The sequence below is a fragment of the Natrix helvetica genome (genome assembly GCF_964273705.1).
Source record: "Natrix helvetica genome assembly, chromosome: 2".
Lineage (NCBI taxonomy): Eukaryota > Metazoa > Chordata > Lepidosauria > Squamata > Natricidae > Natrix > Natrix helvetica.
In genome coordinates, this window is record NC_138552.1 from 206038348 (window position 1) to 206064351 (window position 26004).

Here is a 26004-nt window from a genome sequence, read left to right on the forward strand (position 1 = left end):
GTTTCCTTAACTTTTTTACTGCTTCTATTAACTGGAATAAATGTGGTTTATCTCTATGTGACTATTGATGGCTGATTTGTCTGATTGCCAAGCTTCCTAGCATTTGTGGATTTGGCTTGGTTTAGGACACTCAATTTTCCAGTTAAAAGAGTAATCCAGTCTCTCCATATGTTATGAGATTAAGTAGTTTTCATCTGTCTTCTGACTGCTATTTGGCGTTCATGGATGCGTTCTGCTAGTTTGTCTGTCTGTCCTACATAGGGACTGTTACAACCCTTACACTGTATGTTATCGAAAAGTCCTGTTTTTTTGTTTTTTGTTTTGCTTCTTGAGCTATTGGGTCTTTATTTTACTTGTTTTGAAGAGCTTTAGTTTGGTTTGTGTGCTATAGTGATGCCATGTGGTTGTAATAGTCTGTTGGTTGTCCCTGAGATGTTTTGATGTATAGTAATGTTATCATTTTCATAGCTTGTGTTACAATCCATTAAAGTGAATTGAGTGTCCAGGTATTTTTCATAAGAGTTGCATGGATATCTATTTTGTTGGAATTTGTTGCAGAGATGTTCTGTTCTACCAAGGATTCCACAATTTCATTATAGCATGAACAATATAATGGAATATATCACAATTTAATCCTTATCATCAGAAGCATTTTGAATACATTCATTGCAGTAGATTATTTCATTTATAATCACATTAATATCACTTTTTCTTTCAGACCTCAAGTGCTATATACATGGAAGACTTTCTCACTTTATTTTTACATTTTCTATTCAAAACACTTCTCATTATTTCTTAATTGTGATGTATTCCACTATGATTGCCTTCTAAGGCTGTTGTGCTGGATAGTGAATGCATGTGTTTGTGTGTGTGTGTGTGTGATTGAGAATGTTATTTGAGTTATGATGATAAAAAATGACCCTATTTAAAATATTGTGATCATTGCAGCTTGCTTTGATTTATATATTTGTAAAAATATAATTTATAATAGCTTTAACTACTATATTATAAACAGCATCTAAATTATATAATAGTTTCTATTATTTTCAAACCTTAATGTATATATAACTTTACGTTATATACACATTAAACACACCCTTTAAATTAAGTTCAATACAATTAGCCTCCATGCAGTTTTGGAATATTGGGCTCCAAAAGGCTTGGATTTTTCCTCTCTCTGAGAAACATTACTCACTTGCCTAAATAATTGAAATTCTAAAAATATTAATCACAATAGAACTCACTGTGAAATATAGAACAGAATAAAGTGCTATTACTTTCAAATCATTACTTTGAAAAAAGTAATGGTCTATGAAAAAATGGAAATGTAAAAACCATGTAGAATGAATTAAATAACAACGATTTAATCAATTGAAAAGTTTTTAAGATGACATTGTAGTATAGAGCACAATCTTAGCTATCAAAATCTTTTCTACCATAATGCTTGAAATAAAATATTCACTGGAACTATGGAAAAGCAAAGTAGAAGGCAGGGCAGCTGTTCTGAATTTTTCCTAGACGTTTTTCTTTAGTATAAAATTGACTATTCTGACCACCCCAAGAATACCAAAAACGTTCCAACAATGTTTGAATCAGAGGTGGTATTCGGCCGGTTCCTACCGGTTCAGACAAACCGGTAGCAGCGGTGACTGGATATTCCACCCACCTGCCCCGATATAATGTGCAACCTTCTGCGCATGCGAGCTCACATTTGCGACCCATTAGTGAAGATAAGTGAATTCCACCACTGGTTTGAATCTCACTGGAGGTCAGGATGCTTCAGGTGAAATTGGAATGACCCATCCTGATTTCAAAACAAAACACGAGCTCAGAACATTTTAAAGTTGAAATATGCCCGCTCTCTCCTAGGAACTTGCATGAAGAAGAAAGCATTTTCTAATCACCAGTTGACTTCTAAGCAAACTAAAGATTTGATTACAAATTACTAATCTTAGGCCCATGAAAACAAGTCAAAAGAGTGTTTCATTAGTATGGAGCAAAGAGTCTCTCCTTCAAGTATTAAAGTCACAATGGTTTCCCACATCTGTCCGCACTTTTGTGTGTACACTTTGTGCACTTTTGTGTGTTCCAGTGCAAATAGTTCTTGTAGGAATGATCTTGATGATTGTCCATGCCTGCACAGAAAACCATGAAAAGCCTCTGAAACAGCGATAGCTGCTTTCTAAAGGACCTGGTTACTTTAATTCTTGAAAGAAAGTTAGACTTCCTTCTAATGCTTTCATAATGAATATATTTTTTAAAAAAAATAGATATTATTTTTTAATTTTTTAAAAAAAGTAGATATTATTAAGTATAGTAATTGTTTATATTTAATATAGCGCAAGTATAATTGGCAATATAGAAATTTGATAGATATAAATAAATACATAAATATTTGCAGTTTTCTTTTTTCTTTTTTTTATATTAAGGTCTTTAATGGTCTGTTTCTTTTTTCTTTTTCTTTTTTTTTTCTTTTTCTTTTTTTTTTTTGTTTCTAGGAAATTCCACTTACTTAGATGATCATGGACCAGCTCCTCGCAAGGTGAGATGCTTTGTACATTATGTTACATTCAACCAGATTCTGTTCGGTTGTTCCATTTTTCTGCCACTGCAGTTTATAAATGATAAATCATGGTGAGTAATGGCACTATTTCTGTCCCATCAGAAAGGCATAGCACAAACAATGGTTCTAGCATGGTACTTGGGTGTAAAATTGGAGTTAGAGATTTTGGAGGCTGGTAGAAACCAAAAAATGTGCACCTTTCTGATTTCAGAATAACTTACTTTGTGCTAAAACCTAGTTATTCACAACAACCAGTTGGACCATTGACCCATGGATTTTGGCATTTTTAAAATTTTGGAGACCCATATCCTATATGTCATGATAATAAGGTGTTAATAAATGAAGAAAAAGTTAAATCAGTTAAAGAAATTTTGCTTCTAGAATCTGAGTAAACTATACACAATTTTTAATATTCTTACTTGATCAGAAAAGTTCCATTTTCTTTAATAGGTTTTACCTTGCTCATTTTTTCTGTTTAATTATAACTTATATTACAGTCCTGATTTTATATTTAATCCTATTTTACTTTATAAATCATTGTCTTTTATTTTTCTCTGCTGATTTCATAGGTTTTGATTATATGTCTACAAGGTATGCAGAGATGGGATTCAACATTTTTTCCTACCGGTTCTGTGGGTGTGGCTTGGTGGGAGGTCATGTGACTGGGTGGGCATGGTCAACTCGACATCACTCACGGTCACTTAGTCACATGACCACCCCACCAGGCCATGCCCACAGAACCTGGTAGGAAAAAAAATTGAATTTCTACCTACCTACCTATTTTCTGCCCAGACCTGGCCTAATCTCTTAAGGGCCTCCTCCTGCATGCTGTCCGCTCTCCCTTCGCCAGTCCTGTTTCCGTCCTTCAGAGGCCCTGCCCTAGCCTCCGCTTCCTCCCCCATGACCGCATCTTTCTTTGGGCTTACCTTCCTCCCGCGGTGGCTGGTCCGGACTCTGGATAGCAAGTTCTCTTTTTTAGTGCGACTGCAAGAAGTCTCCCAGCCACTGCATCTTTGCCAGCTGCTTCCTGGCAGTGGCAGCTGGCTGAAGGCCACCAAAAACTACCAGAGGTTTCAAATGTGCCAAAAAAGCCACTGCCATTGCCATCCTGTTTTTCGTGTTGGCCATGCACATACATCCCATTACCCTCTGCGCTTTCCGGGCAAGTCTCTGCTGCATAGAGTCAGTGTCCAGATCTTACTGTTTCTGTGACTTATTTAATTGCTTACTTATTTATATCCCATCTTTATATTTTTAAAAATAACTCAAGGTAGAATATGCATTAGCCTTTGGGATATAGAAGTATGGCAAATGCAAATTGGGTATCTTTGGTTGAGGTCAGCATTTCATGCAATATTGATGATGTTTTGTTTCAAATAAGAAATAATAGAATCATCTTTGTTTTATATGACCAAATAGGAATGAGGTGTGATTTACAACTATTAAATCTTAGACTGAATATCCAAGAATTCAAGCATTCTAGAGGAAGAAAGGCTATTTTTCTTTTTCAATCTTTTAGCCTGTGCAAAAAGTTTAAATGCAGTCCACATTCCAATTCAGTACGTTATTAAAATATCCAGGAGAAAAGAATAAAAAATTATTCTAGTTTAAAGTAAAACAAAATATAAATTTTATTACTAACTAAACTTAGCAGATTTGGTTGCCTACATTTATGAGAATATTACTTTTAGAGTCATTCCCTAGGAAAAACTCAGCCCAGAGGTCGTATTTACTTGCTACCATTCTTCTGAGGGCAAAACATTTTCATCCAGATAGTTTTTTTAGAACAGGAGTGTCAAACTTGATTTTATTGAGGGGCACATCAGGGTTGTGTTTGATCTTGTGGGGGCGTGGCCAGGGTGGGCATAGCCAGCTCGATGTCACTCCTATCGGGAGCACTTATGGTGACCCAAGCGCTTGGCCAGTGAAAACGGGCTCCCGAGATCCGTTTTCGGCTGCCACTGCCTCCTGCAACCCTTTGCCAGTGAAAATGGCACTTCGGAGACCATTTTCACTGGCAGAAGCACTGGGGGCTGGTTCTTCGGTGTCTTCAGGGGGGCCTGTGGGCCAGATCTAAATACCCCGCGGTCCGGATCTGGGCCTTGAGTTTGACACCCTTGTTCTAGAAGAATGCAAGTAGGAAGTTTTATGAATATTTAGTCTTCTTGGTACTTAGGGTAGTTGAATATTTGAGGATATTAATTTTCAACAGTATTTTTCTATTCTTATAAAGTTGCCAGCAGTGTCTAATATTTGAGCAACATTCAACTTAGCCTTCAAAGTTTGCTTTGCCTGGACTCTCTTTTCTGCTGTTCCCATGAGCAGAGAGTATGAGCATTTACTTGCATAAATGTTTCCTGTTGTTGAATAAAGTTTGTAATAAAAACAAAAACAAACCTAATATTAGCTCCTTTTGATCTATTTTTGAAGTACTGTTTACCCAGCTCCCTTTTTCAAACTATTTCGTTTCATTGGTCAGTCCAGGTTATGATTGTTTGAGGTTTGAAATTCAAAGTAATTTAAATGCTCAAATTTTAAATTAATTCCCTTTTGAAAAATAAAAGTGAGATGGAGTTTCCTTGCCAGATAGGTCAAATGGCTCATGTTCTCTTCTTAATTGCTGTTCATTTGTCCACACACTTGAATAAAAATAATCATTTATTTCTATGGATATTGTCAGTCATCCAGGTCATGGTTGTCCCAAAAGTGCATTTTCAAGAGACAACTGGACTTTCTGGTTTTTCTTTGAAGACATTTCACTTCTCATCTAATAAGCTTCTTCACCTCTGAAGAAAGAAAACATTCTTCTTCATTTGTAATAAAGCTATTGCAAAAATCACTGGCCTGAGATTGGGTTCTTGTTGAACCTTGTCGGCCCATAAACCTTACATGTCTGATTATCTTCAAAATTACTTGGCGGTCAGGTGAATCTCATGCCGGTGATTTTTGCAACGGCTTTATTTCAAATGAAGAAGAATATTTTCTTTCTTCAGAGCTGAAGAAGTTTCTTGGATGAGAAGTGAAACATCTTCAAAGAAAAAAACAGAAAGTCCAGTTGCCTCTTGAAAAAGCACCTTTAGGACAATCATTCATTTCCTACAAATATAATGGGTTTAAATCTCTATTATATAAAATTGTATTTACTTGGAAGCACATAGAGATACATATTTGTGTATTTTTATTTTAAAATGGGAGCCTTCCCCACCCTCGTAGTTCAATTGATTGGGGTGAATTAACCAGGAATGTAAAAGTAGGCAAGCTTGGGAGGTAATCTGTATCCTTGAGTACAAGGCAGTTTCATCTGATGAAGCATTTTATTGCAATGGTAAAGTCTTTGGGGAAAGCTTAAAGAGGTCAGTAAACATCTGTACAAGCTTAGAAGTGGATGAAGAAGCCAAGACTGGACGGTTGTCAAGGCAGTGTGCTCAGTGCAGTGTAATTCTGCCTCTTAATGAGCTGCTTGACCTCAAGTGGCTGGCTGAGAGAATTGAGAGACAGGCATTTTTACAGGGTGGAGAGACATAACTGTGGGACCATTTGCCCTGGCCTAGCCTCATTTTTTGGTTTAATATTTTGCTTCAATATTTGAAATGATCATTTCACATTCAAAGCAGGAAGAGTTAATACTTAATTTAGAATCTCAAGAGAATATCACAATAGCAGGCCTAATCTAGGCCAACCCCAAGCTCAAGTAAGAAACCCTATACCATTTCAGACAAATGTTGTCCAATCTCTTCTTAAAAGCCTCCAGTATTGGAGTACTCACAACTTCTGGAGGCAAATCATTCCACTGATTAATTATTCAAACTGTTAGGAAATTTCTCTTCACTTCTAAGTTGGATCTTTCCTTGATTAGTTTCCATCCATTGCTTCTTGTCCTGTCTTCAGGAGCTTTGGGGAGTAGTAGCGGTGTTATTCAATTTTTTTTACTACCAGTTCTGTGGGCGTGGCTTAGTGGGAGTGGCAGGGGAAGGATACTGTAAAATCTCCATTCCCTCCCCACTCCAGGGGAAGGTTACTGCAAAATCCCCATTCCCTCCCGATCAGCTGGGACTTGGGAGGCAGAGAATAGATGCGAGGGGGGCCCATCAGAGGTGGTATTTACCTGTTCTCCTAACTAATCAAAATTTCCGCTACCGGTTCTCCAGAACTGGTCAGAACCTACTGAATACCACCTCTAGGGAGTAGATTGGTCCCCTTTTCTCTGCTTATTTCAGTGTTTTGATTGCCCCCCTCCCTCCAATATTTTAGCTTTTCCACATACTTTGTTGGGCTACTGACTAAGGGACATTTTTAAAAAGTACATTGATGAAAAATAAAATGATAAGGAAGTGGATTCAAATGAACATTGTTCTCAGACTTTGCAGGTTATACAAAAGCCCAGGAGAGAGTCTTTTGTCTTGGAAGATCTCTTCCCAGATGAGAGTTTCTCATCTCTCCTATCAAGGAAAATGATAGTTGACTCGAGATGATCATCTATAAGGCTTGTAAATGTTGGAAATAAAACTACTTTTTATGTTTTCTTCAGCACTATCTCTATCTCTCTCCCTGTTAACCATGGGCAAAAACTACATGTAGCTCAAAATTAATTTATTTTCATAGTTTGCCCAAATAAACATGTCGACTCTTTTGAGATATAGCAAGCTTCTGTACTTTGGTTTCTTTCTTGCTGCCAGAAGCTTGATTATTTAGTATAATCAGGTTTCTGGCTATATTGTGGGAAAGGAGATTTTCCACTGCAGAAGCTTAGTTTCCATTCCTACAGTATTATGGAAGATGGTTAAAAATACATTTCTTCCCCAATGTTTTAATTGGTAGTTAATTTTAATGTCTAATTTAATATTTTTTTTAGTTTGTATTTGTATTCTTACTATTGTAAGCTGCCTGAACAGAAAATTGGGCTGGAAATCAATGATAAACTTTGTTCCTCTAGCATAGCTCCACACATAAACTCCCACATAATTTTATTTAAACGCAACAACTTCATCATTTTTATGGATTTTTGAAGCAATCAAGTTGATTTTCCCATTGTTTGAGTGGGCATTCTTTTTTATTTTTGGTCACATTTAGGGATTTGAGAATTGTGTGCTCTTATCACAAAATGACTGCTTGGAGGGCATTGACTTTCACTCAAAGCCCCCCTACTAGAAAGAAAGAAAGCTGGTGTGATTACTCTCTGCCACCATCTTACCACAAGATGCACCTTACCATTCCAAACTGTTCTTCCAATGAAAATATTCCAAATGCATTTTAGCTACATCCCACCTTTATTAGTATTATTTATAAATGCCTGTTTGAGTCCTAGGGCTTTTTTGAAGTAAAGATAATGTAGAAAATAGTTCTTCATAATAGCACTTCTCACAGGGACGCGGTGGCTGAGCTTGTCGATCAGAAAGGTTGGCAGTTCAGTGGTTCGAATCCCTAGCACCGCGTAATGGAGTGAGTTCCCATTACTTGTCCCAGCTTCTGCCAACCTAGCAGTTCGAAAGCACGTAAAAATGCAAGTAGAAAAATAGGGACCACCTTTGGTGGGAAGATAACAGCATTCCGTGCTCCTTCGGCGTTTAATCATGCCGACCATATGACCATGGAGATGTCTTTAGACAGTGCTGGCTCTTCGGCTTTGAAACAGAGATGAGCACCACCCTCTAGAGTTGGAAAGGACTAGCACATATGTGCGAGGGGAACTTTTACCTTTACCTAATAGCACTTCTCAAGTTGGGGCTATATGGCCCCCTAGGAGCTCTTATTATATTTTGGGGGAGGGGGAGGGAAAACCATGTAATGGGAAGTCCATGGCACATGGGCCTCAGAAAAAAAGGCGATCACAGAAGAGCAAAGTGTATTATACTGCAAATATTGTATTATTGACTTCAGAAAACTCAGTTACTGCTCCACGTCTGTATCTGATAATGGGACTTGGATGGGGGGGGGGAGTAGAAAAACAAGGTCATAAGAGGACCTCAAGCAAAATAAAAAGATTGAGAAACAATGCTTTATAAGATGATATTTTTCTATTTATTGTTGTTATTTCAAAAATATATTTTAAAAATGAAGTGAGTGTGGAACATGATTAAGCCCAGTGTATTTATATGGGCCATCTCATAGACATCTCTGTGTTAAACAGTTAAGATTAACCTGTTTCATTAAATTTAAATGTAAGGATAAACAGAAGCAGCTCCATCAAGGAGCACATGAACCTAAGTACAAACTCTATGTTCTTGTTCCTGATTCTCTATGGAAATTCTCAACTATCCATGTCACAGTTGTCCCAAAAGTGATTTTTTTCAGTTCAGAATTTAAGAAGTTTTTGGAATGAGAAGTGAAACATTTTCAAAGGAAAAAAAACCCCTAAGAATATCCAGTTTGAAAAAAAGCACCTTTGGCACTGTTCCGGCTTGGATGTAATATATAGTATATTTAGCAATCTATATATACTACTATAAAGTATACATTATTAATGGAGCAGCATTTAAACTTCACAATTCATTTCTTGAAAGTTCATACGGTTTATTTTTAAAACTTGAGAATTCCTTAAATTAAAATGTGCAAAAGCATTTCAACCGGGTGAGATGGTGCAATAAGAAAATAAAGATTCTCCCTCTCTTGTACAGAAAATAAGTCTAAACAGTCCGGACAAGATTGGGATACTTTTCAAGAGTGATGCATCTGGGCAGCTGATTGATGCCTGTAGGGGTCATGACTTTCTCTAAGGAGTAGATTTGCACTTTGAAGGTGCTTCTGGATCACCACTGTTAGTAGAAGCCTAGGTGGCTTTGTTGGCAAATAATGCCTTTTATCAAGGCATTGCTAATTTACCTACTATGATCTTACTTGGATAGAGACAAACAGCTTTGCAACAGTTACTCTCTGATATCATCTCAGTTAGATTATTGTAATGTGCTGTGAGTAGGGCCCATTTGAATAAGATTTGGAAACTTTTAGTTAGTTCAAAAAATAGCAGCCAGTTTGCTTAATGGGACTGGCCATTATGAATATATTATGCCATTATGCCATGCTATTATGCCAGTTCTTTGCCACTATACTGACTGCCATCCATTTCCAGTTCAAATTTCAGATTTTTACCTTTAAACCCCTAAGCAGTTTAGGGCAAGGTTACCTGAAGGAGCACTTTCTCATGAGCCTTACCTGGATTTTAAAATAATCTAATAAAGCCTTTTTCCAGATCCTTTCATCAAAACTGAGGTGGGCGTGACTTCCGGTTCCGGCAGCTGACGGCGACGGGCAAGCTTTGCTCGCCCCGCGCTTTCCCGGTGGGCTCCCCACTCCTTGGGGGGCACAGGACGCCCCGTAGAGGCTCCTGCCAGAGGAGCAGCACTGCGGGGGATCCCCTGGATCGGCGGCGGCCGGGGGGGCCGCTTCGCTCTAGGCACCGGGGAGCATGATGGGGGACACTCCGGCGTCTTCGCTGCGAGGCTGACGGAAGAAAAAAAACAAGCAGAAGGACGCGGCTGCGGTGCGGTGAGGCGACAACTCCCTCTCATTCCCTTTACTGACTTGGAAAAATTGTCAGCAGTTTAAACTTTATTTTCGGCATGGCTGAAGAAGCGCGGCTAGAGGGAGGGGGATTTCTCCTCCCCCCTCGGACAGGCGGCTTGAAACAATTTTGCTCTCAGCCCCAAGGGAAGGAGGAGGGGGGAGAGCCAACCAAGGATGTCACGCTCCTATTAATGGTGAATTTTGAACTTAAACCCACAATGGAATAATGATCTGGAAAGTTTGGAAAGTTTGAAAACGTTGTTATGCCTCTAAGCCCGAAGCTGGCAGGGCAAGATGGCACACTTCCGTTGTCTTTATGAACTGTGAAACCTGACTCCACCTTTAAAACTTCAGGCTTCCGGTCTTTGTCTCCGTGCTACTCAGACAAATCTCTTGTTGACAGTTATTATTTGGACTCCCTGGAGTGAAAAACTTAACTCTATTGCCAGGGTGATTAGAAAAATCCTCCTCTGCTTGAACCTCCTGTCTCCTGGACTCTCCTGGCTGTTCTACCTCTCTGACTGACCACCTCTACATTGACTGAACTCTTTCTTCTACAAACAATGTCTCCTAAAAAACCACCTCCTGGAAAGCCTGGATTTGCTGCTTCTGCCCCGACATCTGCAACGTCCAGTCCTAGTACACAATCAACGATAACAGCTTTGATGCAACCTAAAACTACAGAGACTGAGTTTCAACAAATGTTTCAGCAACTCTTACAGGGACAAGAGCAAATAAAAAAACAACTAAAGGAGATGAAAGAAGAAATTAAAGAGAATCAGGCCCAAATCAACAAAAACTCACAGAGACTGGATCTTTTGGAGGGTGGGACGGCTGAGATGAGGGAGGGGGTGGAAGGGATGCAGAAGGGGAACAAAGAACTTGACACCCAGCAGATGAAAATAGAATTTGAGAGAATGTCCTTTTACGTTAGATTTCAAAATGTGGTGGAGGCAGATGATGAAAATATAAGGGACATTATGACAAGTATTTTGGCTGAATACATCCAGAGAGAGAAACAACAGATGGGGTGGGAAATAGATTTGGTTTATAGAGTGAACTCAGCTTACACTAGAACACATAACGTACCCAGGGAGGTACACATTAAATTCCTTAGAAAAAGTACAAGAGATGAAATTCTGAGTGCACAAAGGGGGCAAGAATTGAAATACCAGGACAGGCAAATAACCATTCTGAAACAGATCCCCAAGAAAGTGAGGGGAAAAAGAAAAAAACTATTCGCAGCTAGCGAAGAGATTATACCAGAAGGGGGTGTGGTTCAGATGGCTGATGCCTGAAGGTATGCTAGTATTCTGGGAGGACACAAGAGTTAGAATCAACACACCCATAGAGGCACAGGCCTTTATGGAAAAAAATAAAGCTCTCTTAGAAAAACCAGATGATCCTACACCAGATACGCAGGACATGGGAGGGGCCGGAGCTCTGCCAGCGGGGGGAGATGGGGCGACACTGAGAAAACTCAGATCACAAAAATGAATAAGATATCTGTTTGACATAAGTTGACCGAAATTATTAATTGAATATATATGCTGACTATATGTTACTATTTTATAATGACTTCTTTATAAATGTAAACTTTGAGTATGGAGGGAGGGGGCACCTACTGCACACTACAACCGCCAAAATTTGTACCTTTCCATTTACCTTTTTCCCTGTAAAACTTTTAAAAAACCAATAAAACTTTGTTTAAAAAAAAAAAACTGAGGTGGGCGTCTTTAAGGGGTGGATTTTTTTTCCTGAGGTGGCATTTCATTAATGTAATTACCTTCCCAACTGGCACCCAGCATCATTTCAACACCAGGTGATTTTTTTTCTATTGATATTGATGTGAACTGATATGTTTGAACCTCTAGGTTGAAGAAATTCCACAAACTGCATTCAGGTAATTAGGATTGCCAGAATGGAAAATTTCCAACAAAACCAGATTAGATTCATGGTCTCATTTTATTGTCCATGCATTCTTGTCTTTCAGATTGTATGTAGCACTTCTAGGCCATATACCATTCATAATTTTGCAGATTTTTTTATTTTGCTAGAACCAATATTTATAGTATAGGTAGATTTCAACTTATGACCAGTTGTGTAAAGAATATGCAAAGTTATGACACATTTCAAAAATACAAACCAGCTTGTATTTCTGTCTAGTTGCAATGTTCCATGGTTATGTGACTACAATTTGCAATGTTTTTTGCTAGTTTTTGGCCAAAAAATGTCCATGGAAGGATAGATTTGCATAGTGACCACTATAACTCACTTTACAGTTGTTCTAAAAACAGTTGTAAAATTGAGTCCAGTCATATGGTTCCTCAACTTATAACCACAGCAACATAAAACTAAAATTCTAGATTTTACTGTAATCATAAGTCAAGAATTACCTGATCTACCATGCTTACTTGAGACTATTGAGATAAATTATAATGGATGGGTATATCTATTAGAGCATTTTAAAATATGTAATTATACATGAATAAGTAATATCCATGAATACATTTTTTCTCTTGCTACTCTCAAAGATGAAAATCAAATATAGCCATGTGACATTTAGTCTCAGGCAGTGACAAAATTGAGCTGAAATAATTCAAAATATTAAAAAGTAAAATGAATAGTAAATGAACCAGAGAAAACCGACTTAATACCACCTCTGGGAGTCAACTTATTCTCCAGAGCACCTGAAGGCAAGATAAGAAGTTATGGATGGAAACTAATTGAGGAGAGAAGCAACCAGGAACTAAGGAAAAATTTCCTGACAGTTAAAACAATTTATCTGTGGAACAACTTGCCTCCAGAAGTTGTGAATGCTCCAACACTGGAAGTTTTTAAGAAGAGATTGGACAACTATTTGTCTGAAATGATAGGGTTCCTGCCTGAGCAAGGGATTAGACTAGAAGACCTCCAAGGTCCCTTCCAACTTTGTTCTGTTCTGTTTTGTGTGCTTGGCAGAAACTGCCTTAATTTGATTTTAAAGTGAAATGCAAGTATAGAAAAACTGGTTTAGTGAATAAGCATGGGAAGATTACTTCAAACAATACCTGACTAGCTTTATTATTTGTAACCTATTTATGTGTATTTGTGGTTAATGTTTAGCCATTGAGAACTGAATATGTGTATGAATCTATTATAACTTTTGTACTTGAAGATATGTAAACAGATATGAAACCTTACTCGACAAGTCATTACTTAATACAACTATCCAAATAAGAAATGCATGTGTTTACTATTTGAAGTTCTTGGATTAATATTAGTTCACCAATTCATCATAGTCAAGATATAATTAGTATTTTGTCTCACCAAGGATTATTTATTCTTGTTCTTTGGATAATTTCCTAGAAAGGGATATAATCCTGAATGGTTTGTGACATTTTAAGACCTTAGATTTTCTTCACAATAATTTTGCTAGTATTATGATGCCTCAGGGTATTTCCCATTTTTGATATAATAATCCAAGAACATTATTATATTTTCAAGTCAAAACAATATCATTTCTTGCAGTTAAATATTTTCAAATAGGAAGACTAACATCTTTTTATCTTTTCTGCCTAGGTCCTTCCATTCCCAAGTCAGGTGGTATACAACAGAGTTGGAAAATGTGGGAGTCGGACTGTGGTTTTGCTGTTAAGAATTCTGTCCGAAAGGCATGGGTTCAATTTAGTTACATCGGATATTCATAATAAAACTAGGCTTACCAAGAATGAACAGGCAAGTTATCTGCTTACTTTTTCCCATTTTATATTCAGAAGATCAGAAAGTCAGAATAGAGTTGGAAGGAACCTTGGAGGTCTTCTAGTCCAACCACCTGCTCAAGCAGGAGACCTTATACCATTTCAGACAAGTGGCTATCCAGTCTTTTCTTAAAAACCTCCAACGATGAAACACCTACAACTTTGAAGGCAAGCTGTTCCGTTGGTTAATTGTTCTCACAGTTAGGAAGTTTCTCCTTAACTCCACATTGCTTCTCTCTCCCTAATTCCACATTGCTTCTCTCCTTGATTAGTGTCCATCCATTTTTTTCTTGTCTTGCCTTCTGGTGCTTTGCAAAATTTGTAGCAAGCCAATTTCAATGATGAAATTTTAAAATGCTTTATACTAATGTCTGTTAGAGAGCGAAAGAGAGTGAGAGAGAGTGTATCTCAGTCAAATATTCATCCTGGTTAATACTGGTACTGAAATATGTTCTGCCTTCAGGCATTTTGATGGAAATTGGCTTCATGAATGGAATGATATGTATGAATGGAATCCAGTAGTGCTTTAGATATTTTTGGTTAGCATTAGAGGTGCAGCTTTTCATGTACAATCAAACTAATTTGTTTTCAGAGAGCGGATTCTCCAAAGCAGATTTTGAGAGTAGGAAATGCAACTGCTAGTGGAAGAAAAACCATTTCTGTTCTGTCAGAGTAAATTGCTTTCATTAATGGAATATACAATTGGACGCTAGGTTAAATGTCCATTATTCAGGAAACGTTTTGAATAAGCTTTCTTTAGTTTCACATTAATAATACACAGTGTCTATGGACAACCAGTCTGGCATTTGCATTTATTGCTATTTATTTTCCTGGGGTTTAGTTATGTGTCAGTATGATGTCACTGTATTTTCAGAAATTTGCTCAGATCATTCTCTGAAGACATTTCTAACTGAATTTTAAAAAGCACCAAAGCACTGGACTGTTACAATTGCTGTGCCAAACAGGTGTGAGAGAAGGCAAATATTGCTGGAAGTGGATGGTTATTTTTATGGAAAAATGTTCACTCTTATTCTCAAATCATTTTTGTGGTGCTGAAAACCAAGATTGCTAAATATTGAGTGCAACCCTAAAATCAACCATGGAAAGTTTAAGTTCAGCACATTTGTGCTTGTTTTGGGGGATCAAAGTTAAAAGCAAACATCACATAAAGTTCTGTGAAATCGTGTAACTAATAGGTACTTAAAAATGATTTATGATATGGCCTTGAAGTTTAAAACTTGTAAGATCAAACTAAATATATCAAAGAAACTAAAAAAAGTCCCTCTATAAGGAAGATGGGTGGTTCAAAAATATGAAAAATAAATAAAACATTAATTGGGTCTTTGTGAAGATTAGGTGTATAGATGACAGAAAGTGTTCGGAAAGAATGATGCAGAGAATAGAATTTGGAAAAGAAGACATTCGAATCAGGAAGCTGACATATTTCACATTAAAAAGAGGTTCTTTCTGTGTGAGTTTGAATACATAACAGAAACAGGTAGGGGTGTGTGTGTGTGTGTGTTTGTGTGATGCATAACTTCAAAGTCTCTTGTGATCTACCACTCTGATCCAGTATGAATTGATAGATAAATGTTTTTCAATCTAGGGTAGAGGAGAGTGACGAGCCCAGAATCGCTCAGATAATTTTTTGCCTAAGGGAGGATTAGACCCTGGGATTTTCCAGCCGGATCAAGCATCTTAAACACTGTATCACACTACTTCTCTTTTGTGTACATACTTCAAGTATATGTGCATGGAGAAGACTTATACAGTGTTACTGGATAATTAGTACAAATCTTTCCATCAGAAAAAGGTTGCTTGTTTTTCTAGTAAACTACATACAGCACTCGGCACTTATAAGCACAGAAGGCTATGTTGAATATCAATATTTAATATGATTTAATATGATTCAGACTTATACATAATAAGACTATATTCAGGCTGTTTGATATTTGCCTATGATGCTGATACAGTAATGCCTGGGACTTGTTGGAATTTATAGGATGAAAGGCAATATTCTTATTGGTGAATCTGGAATTCACAATATATAGAATTAAGAGTTAGCAGAGGAATTTGAAGACAAGTAGCTGAGGTCATAAGCATAAAGCAGATGATTAGGGAATTGACTTATTCGGATAATAATTCAAAAGCACTCCAAACAACCTACAATATTGCTTTTCCAGCAGCAGCACATTGCATTAAAAAAGACAAATTGAGTTTAATAGAGCTTTAAAGACTCAGATTTTCAACAGGATTCCATTTTTTAAAGTATAAACATCAATTAATTAAATTTAGGATATTGATTCATATGTTTACACATGCAAACATACTTTTTTTCTTCCGTTCAATCAAGAACAATTATTGGAAATTGCATGGACAAGTCCCTGCAGTTTTCCTAGCAAGGTTTTTAAGAAATGATTTGTCATTGCCTCTTTCTTAGGACTGCAAAAGAGTGACTGGCCCCGATGACCCAATTGGTTTTGTGCCTAAACAGAACTAGAACTCACATTTGGCTAGTTTCTAGCCTGATAAATTAACATTGGAATATTAGGTCATTCCTAAATACATCCAAAGCACAATATTAAGAAATAAAAAATAAATAGGAATAGTTTTAGAAAATAAGTGAGTTCTCCTTCCTCACAGCCTTAAGATATAGCTTTTACAATTGTTCCTATGATCTCACGTTCCCAGTTAGTACCACCTATCTCTATCACATAGACATATACAGGCACATGTAACAAAGGATTAATTTAATCCTGATGACTGATTGGAGGGAATAACCAGGACTAGGTATAGAAATCAGGCAGATTGTGTCTCCTAAATGCTCTCCCTACTTTGATGCTGAAAGAAAACGGATTGACTTTGGTACAGCTTCTAGTTAAAACTTCTGTGAAATTTGGAACATGGATAATCTGTTCCTAATCAGTGAGGCCAGGGAAATAACTTTTTTTAGCTGCAATGTTTCTGTGGAGATTGATTTGCAGAGGGAAAAGAAGATGGGATTATAAGGAGGTGACATTGGTTCGCCTACCTCAGGAACATCTGATTTAAGAAAAATTATAGAAGTATATCTTACAATAATATATTTAATGGACTTTATTTTAAATCAGGCAGAATGTCAGGAGTCATAACGAAGAATTGCAGTGGTTAAATCACCCAGCTTTAACACTGTAAATTTAAAATAAATAAAACATACATCCATTTTCTCACATTATATTTTGATTTTCAGTGAGATACATTTCAATGGTGCTATTACTTAGATGCATATCTACTTTTAAAATAGCACAACACCATATATAATATTATTGCAAGCATTGGCAAAATAATGTAAGAGGAAAGAGCTTTAACTCATATATAAAGAAATATTAAGTTAAAGCTCTTTCCAGTTTACTGTCTCTTTGAAATATCAAACCATTTTATTCCCAAGTAACAAAATTATGTTTTATTTGAATAACATTTTATTTTATTTTCAGTCTTTGTATAAGTATATGCTGTTTTCCTACAAATCACTTGTTAATGCCACCAGGTGGAGTATTACTGAAAATGCAGTCTATTCTTTTACTGAACTTCTAATATATTTTAGTAAGAAAAATGTATTTATAAAGACATATTTTACAAAACGGAAAACAATCGTTTTCTATAATCCTAAATTGTTCACAATTCAGAAATACTTACCAGGAAATAACTTCCCAGTGTAATGAATAATCCACAGTAAGATATAGTGTACTCTGTTGGTATCATCTTTTCTCTGGCTTCAAATTTTATACAGTATTGTTAAAATAAAGAAGTTATCAGTACAACAATTTTATTGAATTGAATTATTTGCTGAATTTTTTTTAAAGAATTAAAGCTGATTTCTATTCAAGTTTTACATTAATATTATATGCATACCCCTATACTATAATCTACATTCATACATACATATAGTATATGTTCATCCTTTTTGGATTAGAGTAACTCAAATAAATTATAATCACATAAAAAAGAGGAAAAATATAGCTTATCTAATTTACATGAAGACAATTTCTACACCTCTTCATATCTATAATTTCAAACCATCAAGTAATCTCAATCTTTTCTTTCTTTCTTTCTTTTTGCAGTAATAATTTTATAACCATTTCCCCCTCATCCATGACTACTTTCAATTCATAATTTCACAAAGCATCCTTATTCACACTTCCTCTTAGCATAACTTGACACAGTTTTGTGGCACTCTTTAACATAACTATTTTCATTCTGTCCACATCCTCTTTCTTTATATTCTTCATTCATTGTTTCATTATTTTTTTCATACAGAGTGTGTATTTTGTGTTCCTGCAGTCATTCAACTTCTAGTCCCGTTCCCACACCCCCATGTCTTTCTTCCATGCATTTCCCACTCCACGAAGATTTACTCTTGGCACTACCAAAAAATGATCTGGTCCACATTCTGAATCTTTCATCACCCTCATCAGACTAATTGTTTCAATCTTTTATCCTACAAAACCAAATCAGTCACTCTCTTATATTCATTCTTTTGCAGTGTATACGAATGTATGCATAGGCTTATGTTTAACCATGTATTCAAAACATGCATTTCTGTAAGCAGATACTAAAAAAATATGTTACCAGTCACATTCATTTTTAGGTTCTGAACAGACCAGTGGGTTTTTTTGTATGGGTGTGAATGGTGTCTTGTCTCATTCCCATGTGTCCATTCATGTCCTTAATAATTTTCCCCTTCATTCTGTTCACTACACAATTGTTTCATCTTTTGTTCTTCTACTATTACCATTCATTAGAGCATAACATTCAACTATTAAGTTAATGATGCCAATTCATACTTTCTGACCTGCATTATAGCCCTTTCATTTATAATCAAATTTATATCGTCATTTTCTTAGAGGTATTCATCAGCATCAATGTTAAAGGTCAGATCATCATCCTTTATTTCTGTTACTATATATTCCTTCCCTTTTTTTAAATTTCTCAGTACACATCATTTAACGTTTTATGACCAGTCACAATGGCCTCAGAATGGGTATTTTATGACTGGTCATGGTAAAACTTTGCATTGCAGTCACATGACCGCATTTTGATGCTTGACAACCTGTTCATATTTATGACCACTTCCTAGTAACTTGCAAACATGTCATCACCGTTTGCAATATTCTATGCCAGCTTCCCTATAAGGTCAGTGGGGAAGCCAACAGGAAAGGTTGCAGGTAGAAGGGAGGTTGAGTTTTAGGTCCATTTCCCCAGCATGCTGAGGAATTTCCCTTTCCTCCTGCATGTGGATGAATGGACTTCAAATCTGGCAAAAATGCAATTGAACACCATTGTTCTGCCGATCATTTAAAAGGCCCTTCTTCAAATTGCACTATTTGGAGAAAAAGCCTTTAATGCAATGGCTAGAACAGTTGCCTGCTCACAGGATGGAACAAGGCAGCCTCAATAGTCAGCAGCTGCCAAACAACGGAAAGGTCTTCGTGGGGCTGGAAAAAGGCACAGGTCTCCTGGGTGTAGTGAGGGGACTGTGCTCTCTACTTACTCTCTCATGTCTGGGAGGCCTAGACCGTCTCCCTGGCATTCTGCTGGACAACCCACATTAATACTTAATTATCACAGCTGGGAGAGCCAGGCTTGCGGTCGGTATATGAACTGATCCTGTGGTTGTCTTGATTAATAACTGTTTCAATCAACAACTATGGTCATAAAGTGGAGGACTATCTGTATATTTTCCTTATACTTCTCTTCGGTTGATTGTTTAGAAATTTGAAATATAAACTTCCAAGATCACAAAAGTTCTAACTAGATTTACCATAGAGAAACTAATGAAGAAATTAAGGGGGGGGGGATTCCAGAGATTGCAAGCTGTCTTTATAATGAAACCAAGAGTCTTGTTCTTGCAGTGGTTTCTTCTATTCTCACACCCAATAGGTTAGAAATCATTTTCTTGAGCAGGAGGGAGAGTGATTATTTCCACCTGTCTTGTTTTGGTAACAAGTTTGTCTGGCAGTGGATTTGTGTTTGTGTGAGAAATGGTTGTCACATTTAATCCATTAACTGATGGTCTTTATCATGTAATCCTGTTTCATTCCAAGACATGATTCTCTGTATGCCAAGGTTGTCACAAAAACACTGATAGTTGTTGACCTCTGCTTAGCCACACGGACTTAGTCAATTGAGGCTTTCACAAAATACTTTTTATTAATATAGAGAAGGAGTAGATTGGTTTTGGCCAAACCATATGCAGCACTTCTGAGAACAGTAAGAATACTACTGGTCAATCTTGGTGTGTTTTGACCATTGTGGCAGGGGTAAAATGCTACCGGTTCTGACCGGTTTGCCCAAACCGATAGTTTTAAAAAATGCTACCGGTTCGGGCAAACCATTTTTCTGACGATCAGCTGTGATGCGTGATTTATATTAGCTAGAAAGCAGGGTTTTCTGCTTTCTAGCTAATATAAATCACATGGCACAGTGGATTCTCCCCCCCCCTCCCCGCTGTTCACTTACTTTTGCAGGCACAGTCTGTGCAGGCGCAGAAGTGCATGCGTGCGCTCACATTGCTACCGAACCGGTAGCAAAGGTAAGTGGATTTCACCCCTGCATTGTGCCACAAGAATAAACAACGCACGGTTCTGTCCTGAGCATGCACATCTCACAAACCTTGGATGTACTGATACATGGTCAGGATGCATGTATTGATTTTTATCACCTAACCAAAAGTATCTTTGTACAGTTGTGCACAGTTTTGCAATTCTGAGATTTCAACTGGCTATAATGAAAATATATTTCTAATTACCACTTGGATATACAATATAAGTATTTAGATTATAAAATAAACTGACTAAAGTCTTAATCCCTGGCAAGAAAGTCTAGAAATCTTTTACAAATATCTAATTGTAACACATTTGGATTGATGTAATATAATATGTTCCAGATATGTTGAGGCTTTGCAAAATTAGGGAAAACACAGTTGCAGAAATCACTTAAATTCAAGCTTTCAAAAAAAGGGGCGGGGGGGGGGAAGGGTCTTAAAATTGAATTATCTTTTGAAAACAAAATCTCCATGGAAACGAAACACAAATAATATTTGTGAAGGAATTAACTAAAATAATAAGAGCATTGCTGTGTTTATTTAGAGCATAATGCAGTGGTGAAAATTAGGAGTTGGAAAAGTTATTGTTTCAGGAGAAATTAGCTCTGGTTTAATGAAATTTAATGTACTGTTTTTGTAAGTATATTAAACGTATGCATAGATCATTGTGTTTGTATGCTTTATGAACATACGTGGATCTCAGGTAGCTGATTGATTTGTTTCTGCTGCTTCTGCATTCGTGCTTCATGCCCAATAAATTTCCCAATAAGAGAAGAAAATAATTTTTAAAATTATAAAGTTCAGGAAAAAAGTTCAATATTTTTATATGAAAAAAAAAAAATCATGGTCCCCCCCCTCCCCCCGGCTACCCAATGAAATAAGTAGCTTTTTAGGGCTTCTCTTTGGAACTGTTTATCTTAATTTTTGTTTCTTTTTGTTTTTAGATGGAATTGATTAAAAATATAAGCACTGCAGAGCAGCCCTATTTATTCACTAGACACGTTCATTTCCTTAATTTCTCAAGGTAAGGACTCATTTAATTTTAATAGCATATTGCAATGAACAGACAATTGGTTTAGGCAATCCTTTTATTTTTAATTTAATGTTTAGCTACAGAAAACACATCCTTTGATAACTGTTTGTCATGCCAATCTCCTTCTTTATTTTGAGCACCCTGTGATTTATTTGGGGAATATACAGTATGTGTACTGACACACATCCTATAACAGTGTGAGATTCTACCATAAGGAAGTTGCATTTCTGTCACAAACCACAAAAGCAGTGATGCAGAATTCCCCTAGCCATCCATTATATCAAGGATAAGGATTTTTTTGACAAAAAGGAAGAAGGAAGGATTTTGTACGTTTCTATTACTGAGCAAAAGCTTTGGGAATAAAATGTGTGTCTTTATTTTTATTTATTGGTATGCACTATATGCTTCTTTCAGAGGTCACTTGAGTTCCCAAACTTTCCAACTGGAAACTCGGCATCATGTTATGCAAAAAGGAACCTTCTGCCAAAATTCCATTTGATTTTTTAAAATGTTCCTCTGCACGTATACTTTGCTATTGAAGAACGTTAGCTGTTAAAATGTACTCTTGTAATCTGAAAAGACCTGAGGGAGGATTTCAAGTTCAAATTCAAGTTATAATCCCATAAGCTTTATGATCTAAGATATTACAGAACTAGGAGGAATTAAAAACAGGCAGTCCTCGACCTACAAACACAATTGAATCCAGAATGTTTGTGGTATGTCATTGTGGTCAAAAGTCATCACCTTACTGGACTTGATTTTACAGGTATTCTTATGAAGATCTTTAAATGAATCACATGATTCATTAAGTAATACAATAGTAGAGTTGGAAGGGACCTTGGAGGTCTTCTAGTCCAACCCCCTGCCTAGGCAGGAAACCCTATGCCGTTCCAGACAAATGGCTATCCAACATCTTCTTAAAGACTTCCAGTGGTATTAACACTTCACGTGATCTTGATTCTATCCCTCTGTTGATGCAGCCTAGAACTGTGTTGGCTTTTTTGGCAGCTGCTGCACACTGCTGGCTCATATTTAAATGGTTGTCCACTAGGACTCCTAGATCCCTCTGTGATTCACATAGTGATTCACAAGTGATTCACATAGTTGTAAATGAATGGTTTTTGTCAAAAATAAACCTGCAAAAACATTGCAAAACATAAAAAGTGACTTTAGGATGCTGCAACCAGTTATAATTGTGAGCAAATGCTCAGCATGCAATCGTATGGCCACAGTAGTGATGCGGCAGTAGTCACTTTAAAGGTAAATAATATGTAACTTTTTTGAGCCTGTTGCAACTTTGAACAGTTGTTAAGTGACCATTCATAAATTGAGGATTACCTGTAAGTCAGAAAAACACAATTATATGGAGGAATAAATTCAAATTTGCACAACGTTGTTTGAGGGAGGTCAGAATAAGAGATGTGCAGCCTGTTTCAATGTACATCTAAATCTATATAAAGTTCAGTTTCATTTGCAAAATGGTGCTTTTTCTAAAATTTCACATGCGGAATGTTTAAAAATAAGGTGTTATACCCACCTTTGTGCTACAAAGAACTACAAAGGTCTGTAAACTGATATCAGAAACAAAATAAATTTATACGGGTAGTCCTTGACTTACAACCATTCAGTCAATGACTTGCCAAGTTATAACGGCACTGAGTGAACTGGTGGTTATGATTTCAGAGTTCTCGCCATCCCAGCACTGCTAGAGTCACATGATCATGATCTGGGTACTTGGCAACCTGTTTGCACTTAACAATTTGTTGCCATTTGTCCCACAATCACTTGATCATGATTTGCAACCTTTCCTGGGGAAGCTGGGGTAAATCTCCTCCACCCATGCACCTGTCCCCAGCCCTCTGCACTTGCACTCACTCACCCCCATGTACCCTCCCTGAGCAACATTACACACATCTGGGCACTCCCTAACCTACACTGTGCCTCTTCCTGACATGCACCTCTCCAACCCATGCAACTCTTGTGCCCTCTCATGCACCCTGCTAACCCCATGTGTCACCTCTTGTATCCCTTGTACTTTCTTGGTCCTCCCTAATCTTCCCTCACGTCAGCCACTTACCTTTCTGTGAACCTGGGAATCACAACTTCTCCCACTGACTTTGGCTGTAGGAAATCAGCTGGAAGTTGCCTCACCTGATGAACGTAGGATTCAGTTAATGATGGCAACTGGAACACAGGTATTGCCGCCACTAAGCTGTGTTATTCCTCTTTATATTCATATCTCACAGCAACAGAAATCCTCATCTCAACTGTTCTAATTAATAGCAGATCCTAATGCCCTAGTAGCAGCTCTTACACCGGTGCCTCAAAACTTCTACAAAGAGTCCCCCTTCCCTCTACAATTATAAACAGGAATAGCCATCTTTTAGTATTGGGACTAGGCAAGAGGGTATGCTTTTTCTCCATGTGGCATTTTAGGCACATGTTCTAAGCAACATGCTCTGCTGCTATAAGGAATGAAAATGGTGGCTGCCTTTGTTATCTTTGTTATCCAGGTCAGATCAGAATTATTTAATTATTTAATTATTTCCAAACTCGATTGCAGAAAATATGACTTCAACAACAGAGTGGTCAACACCTCAAATGCTTTACCTAACTCCGTTGTTACATCCCCAAACCCTAACAGCTTCAACCTTAAACTGTCTACCATGGACCTCACCCAGTTCCTAAGAGGTCCATAAAAGGGGTGTGCCTAAGCGCACCAGCGTGCCTACCGTCCCTGTCCTACCGTCTCCATTTATTTGTATTCATTTCCTTTGTTCATGTCCGTGTTCATACTTATACCTACTATCTTGTACATGTTGGATAAACAAGCAAACAAAAACAAATAAATATTTAGTAGGGATGCCAAAACATGGCTGCAAAACTCAAAGTGACCACTAGATGGCAGTCAAGAGATTTTCAAACATTTTTTGTTTGTTTTTTTAAAAATAGCAACCATTCCTTACTTTTTTTCTATTATCAACTGGTTGTCCAGAATTTTGCAGCTCAGATCTTTCCAACCTAACCCTGGGAAAATGTTTTCATTCTTTATAATTTTCCCCTATATTTGGGGCTACACATAGGTAAACTGTCTAGTGAAATATCGGGGTCAGTTTAACTGGATATGGCATATAGTTTTTTTGAATTTTGAAAAACATTACAGCGTTGGATTGTGAGTGTTAACTTCCTCCAGCTGCTTATTTTTTAATTGAAAGATTGGCATTTGAGGGGAAGAAGGCGCACAATAAATACTTCTTAGCTGAAGCAATTGCCTTAGTTATACACACATAAATTGAAGAAGGGTGGAAATGCCTATAATACAATCTACATCTGTCATGATGAAGTGATGTACGTTTTGGAAGATGTTGAGAATTCTTGAGCTCACTGCTGACTGAACGAAATTCTGTTCTCTTTAGGCTCATGGCAGGTGTGCCACAATTTATAATTTCTTTCATATTTTATTCTGCTTATATATCTGCTACTTATGCCCTTGAAGTTTTGACCAAGCATTGACCAAAGATATGTACAGAATTCTGCATCTTCTAGTTCAAATGGATAGCTTTTCTGAATTCTGGCCAATTAGGTCAGTAGATACATTTAGTTATAAATTATACTATAGTTTTTGAAGCAGGAGAGCCATGTTAGTCTATGATAGCCAATGATAGTTCAGGAGGAGTCTGGTAGTCCATTTTTTTGAGTAACAGATTTTATTCAAAGGCATAAACCAGCGATGGCGAACCTTTTTTGGCTCGCGTGCCACAAGTGGGGGGAGCACAGGGGGGTCATGTGCGGGCATGCCGCACCCATAATGCAATGTGCAACCCCCCAGTGCGCATGCGCGCACAACAGGCGTGACCCCCCCATTTTTACATACTTTTTTCACCCTCCCCAGGCTCCAGAGGCTTTATAGGAGCCTAGGGAGTGCGAAAAGAGCCTCCCCCGCCCCCCCGGAGGTCCTCCCGAGGCTTCAGGGACCGTCCAGAGGCTTCCCTGAAGCCTTCGGAACACTTAAAACAACCCTCCGAGCGAACCAGAAATTACTTCCAGTTTTCTCGGAGGGTCGTTTTGAGCGCTCCGAAGGCTTGAGGGACCGTCTGGAGGCTTCCCTGACACCTTTGGAGCGCTTAAAACGACCCTCCGAGCAAACCGGAAGTCACTTCCGGTTTGCTCGGAGGGTCGTTTTGAGCGCTCCGAAGGCTTCAGAGCGCTCAAAGTGACTTCTGGTTTGCTTGGAGGGTCATTTTAAGGGCTCCGAAGGCATCAGGGAAGCCTCCGGATGGTCCCTGAAGCCTCCGGAGGGCCTCTGGGGGGGCAGGGGAGGCTCTTTTCGCCCTCCTCAGGCTCCTATAAAACCTCTGGAGCCTGGGGAGGGTGAAAAATGGCTTCTAAAAACGGTGAACTCATCTGGCCAGCGCATGCATGCGCGCTGGCCAGCTGACAGGGCAGCGCCTCGCCTCAGTGCCCTGCGTGCCACCTGTAGCACGCGTGCCATAGGTTTGCCATCACTGGCATAAGCCATTCTGAGCCCAAGAATGCAAATGGCAAATGAAGTGAATGCATCACTTCATTTAATGCATCATGCACG

At 37.7% G+C, this 26004-nt stretch overlaps 1 protein-coding gene across 3 annotated transcripts in view; it reads left to right on the forward strand.

Annotated features, from left to right (window-relative positions):
- Positions 1 to 26004, forward strand: part of UST (uronyl 2-sulfotransferase) — a 108248-nt gene that overhangs the window by 39640 nt on the left and 42604 nt on the right. For 2 of the 3 annotated variants that reach the window (XM_081945665.1, XM_081945666.1), the window contains exons 2-4: positions 2499 to 2542; positions 13625 to 13780; positions 21331 to 21410. In XM_081945665.1, coding sequence (XP_081801791.1) covers positions 2499 to 2542; positions 13625 to 13780; positions 21331 to 21410 — 280 coding nt within the window. The remainder of the gene's footprint in view (positions 1 to 2498; positions 2543 to 13624; positions 13781 to 21330; positions 21411 to 26004) is intronic. The other variant, XM_081945667.1, reaches the window with a different exon arrangement.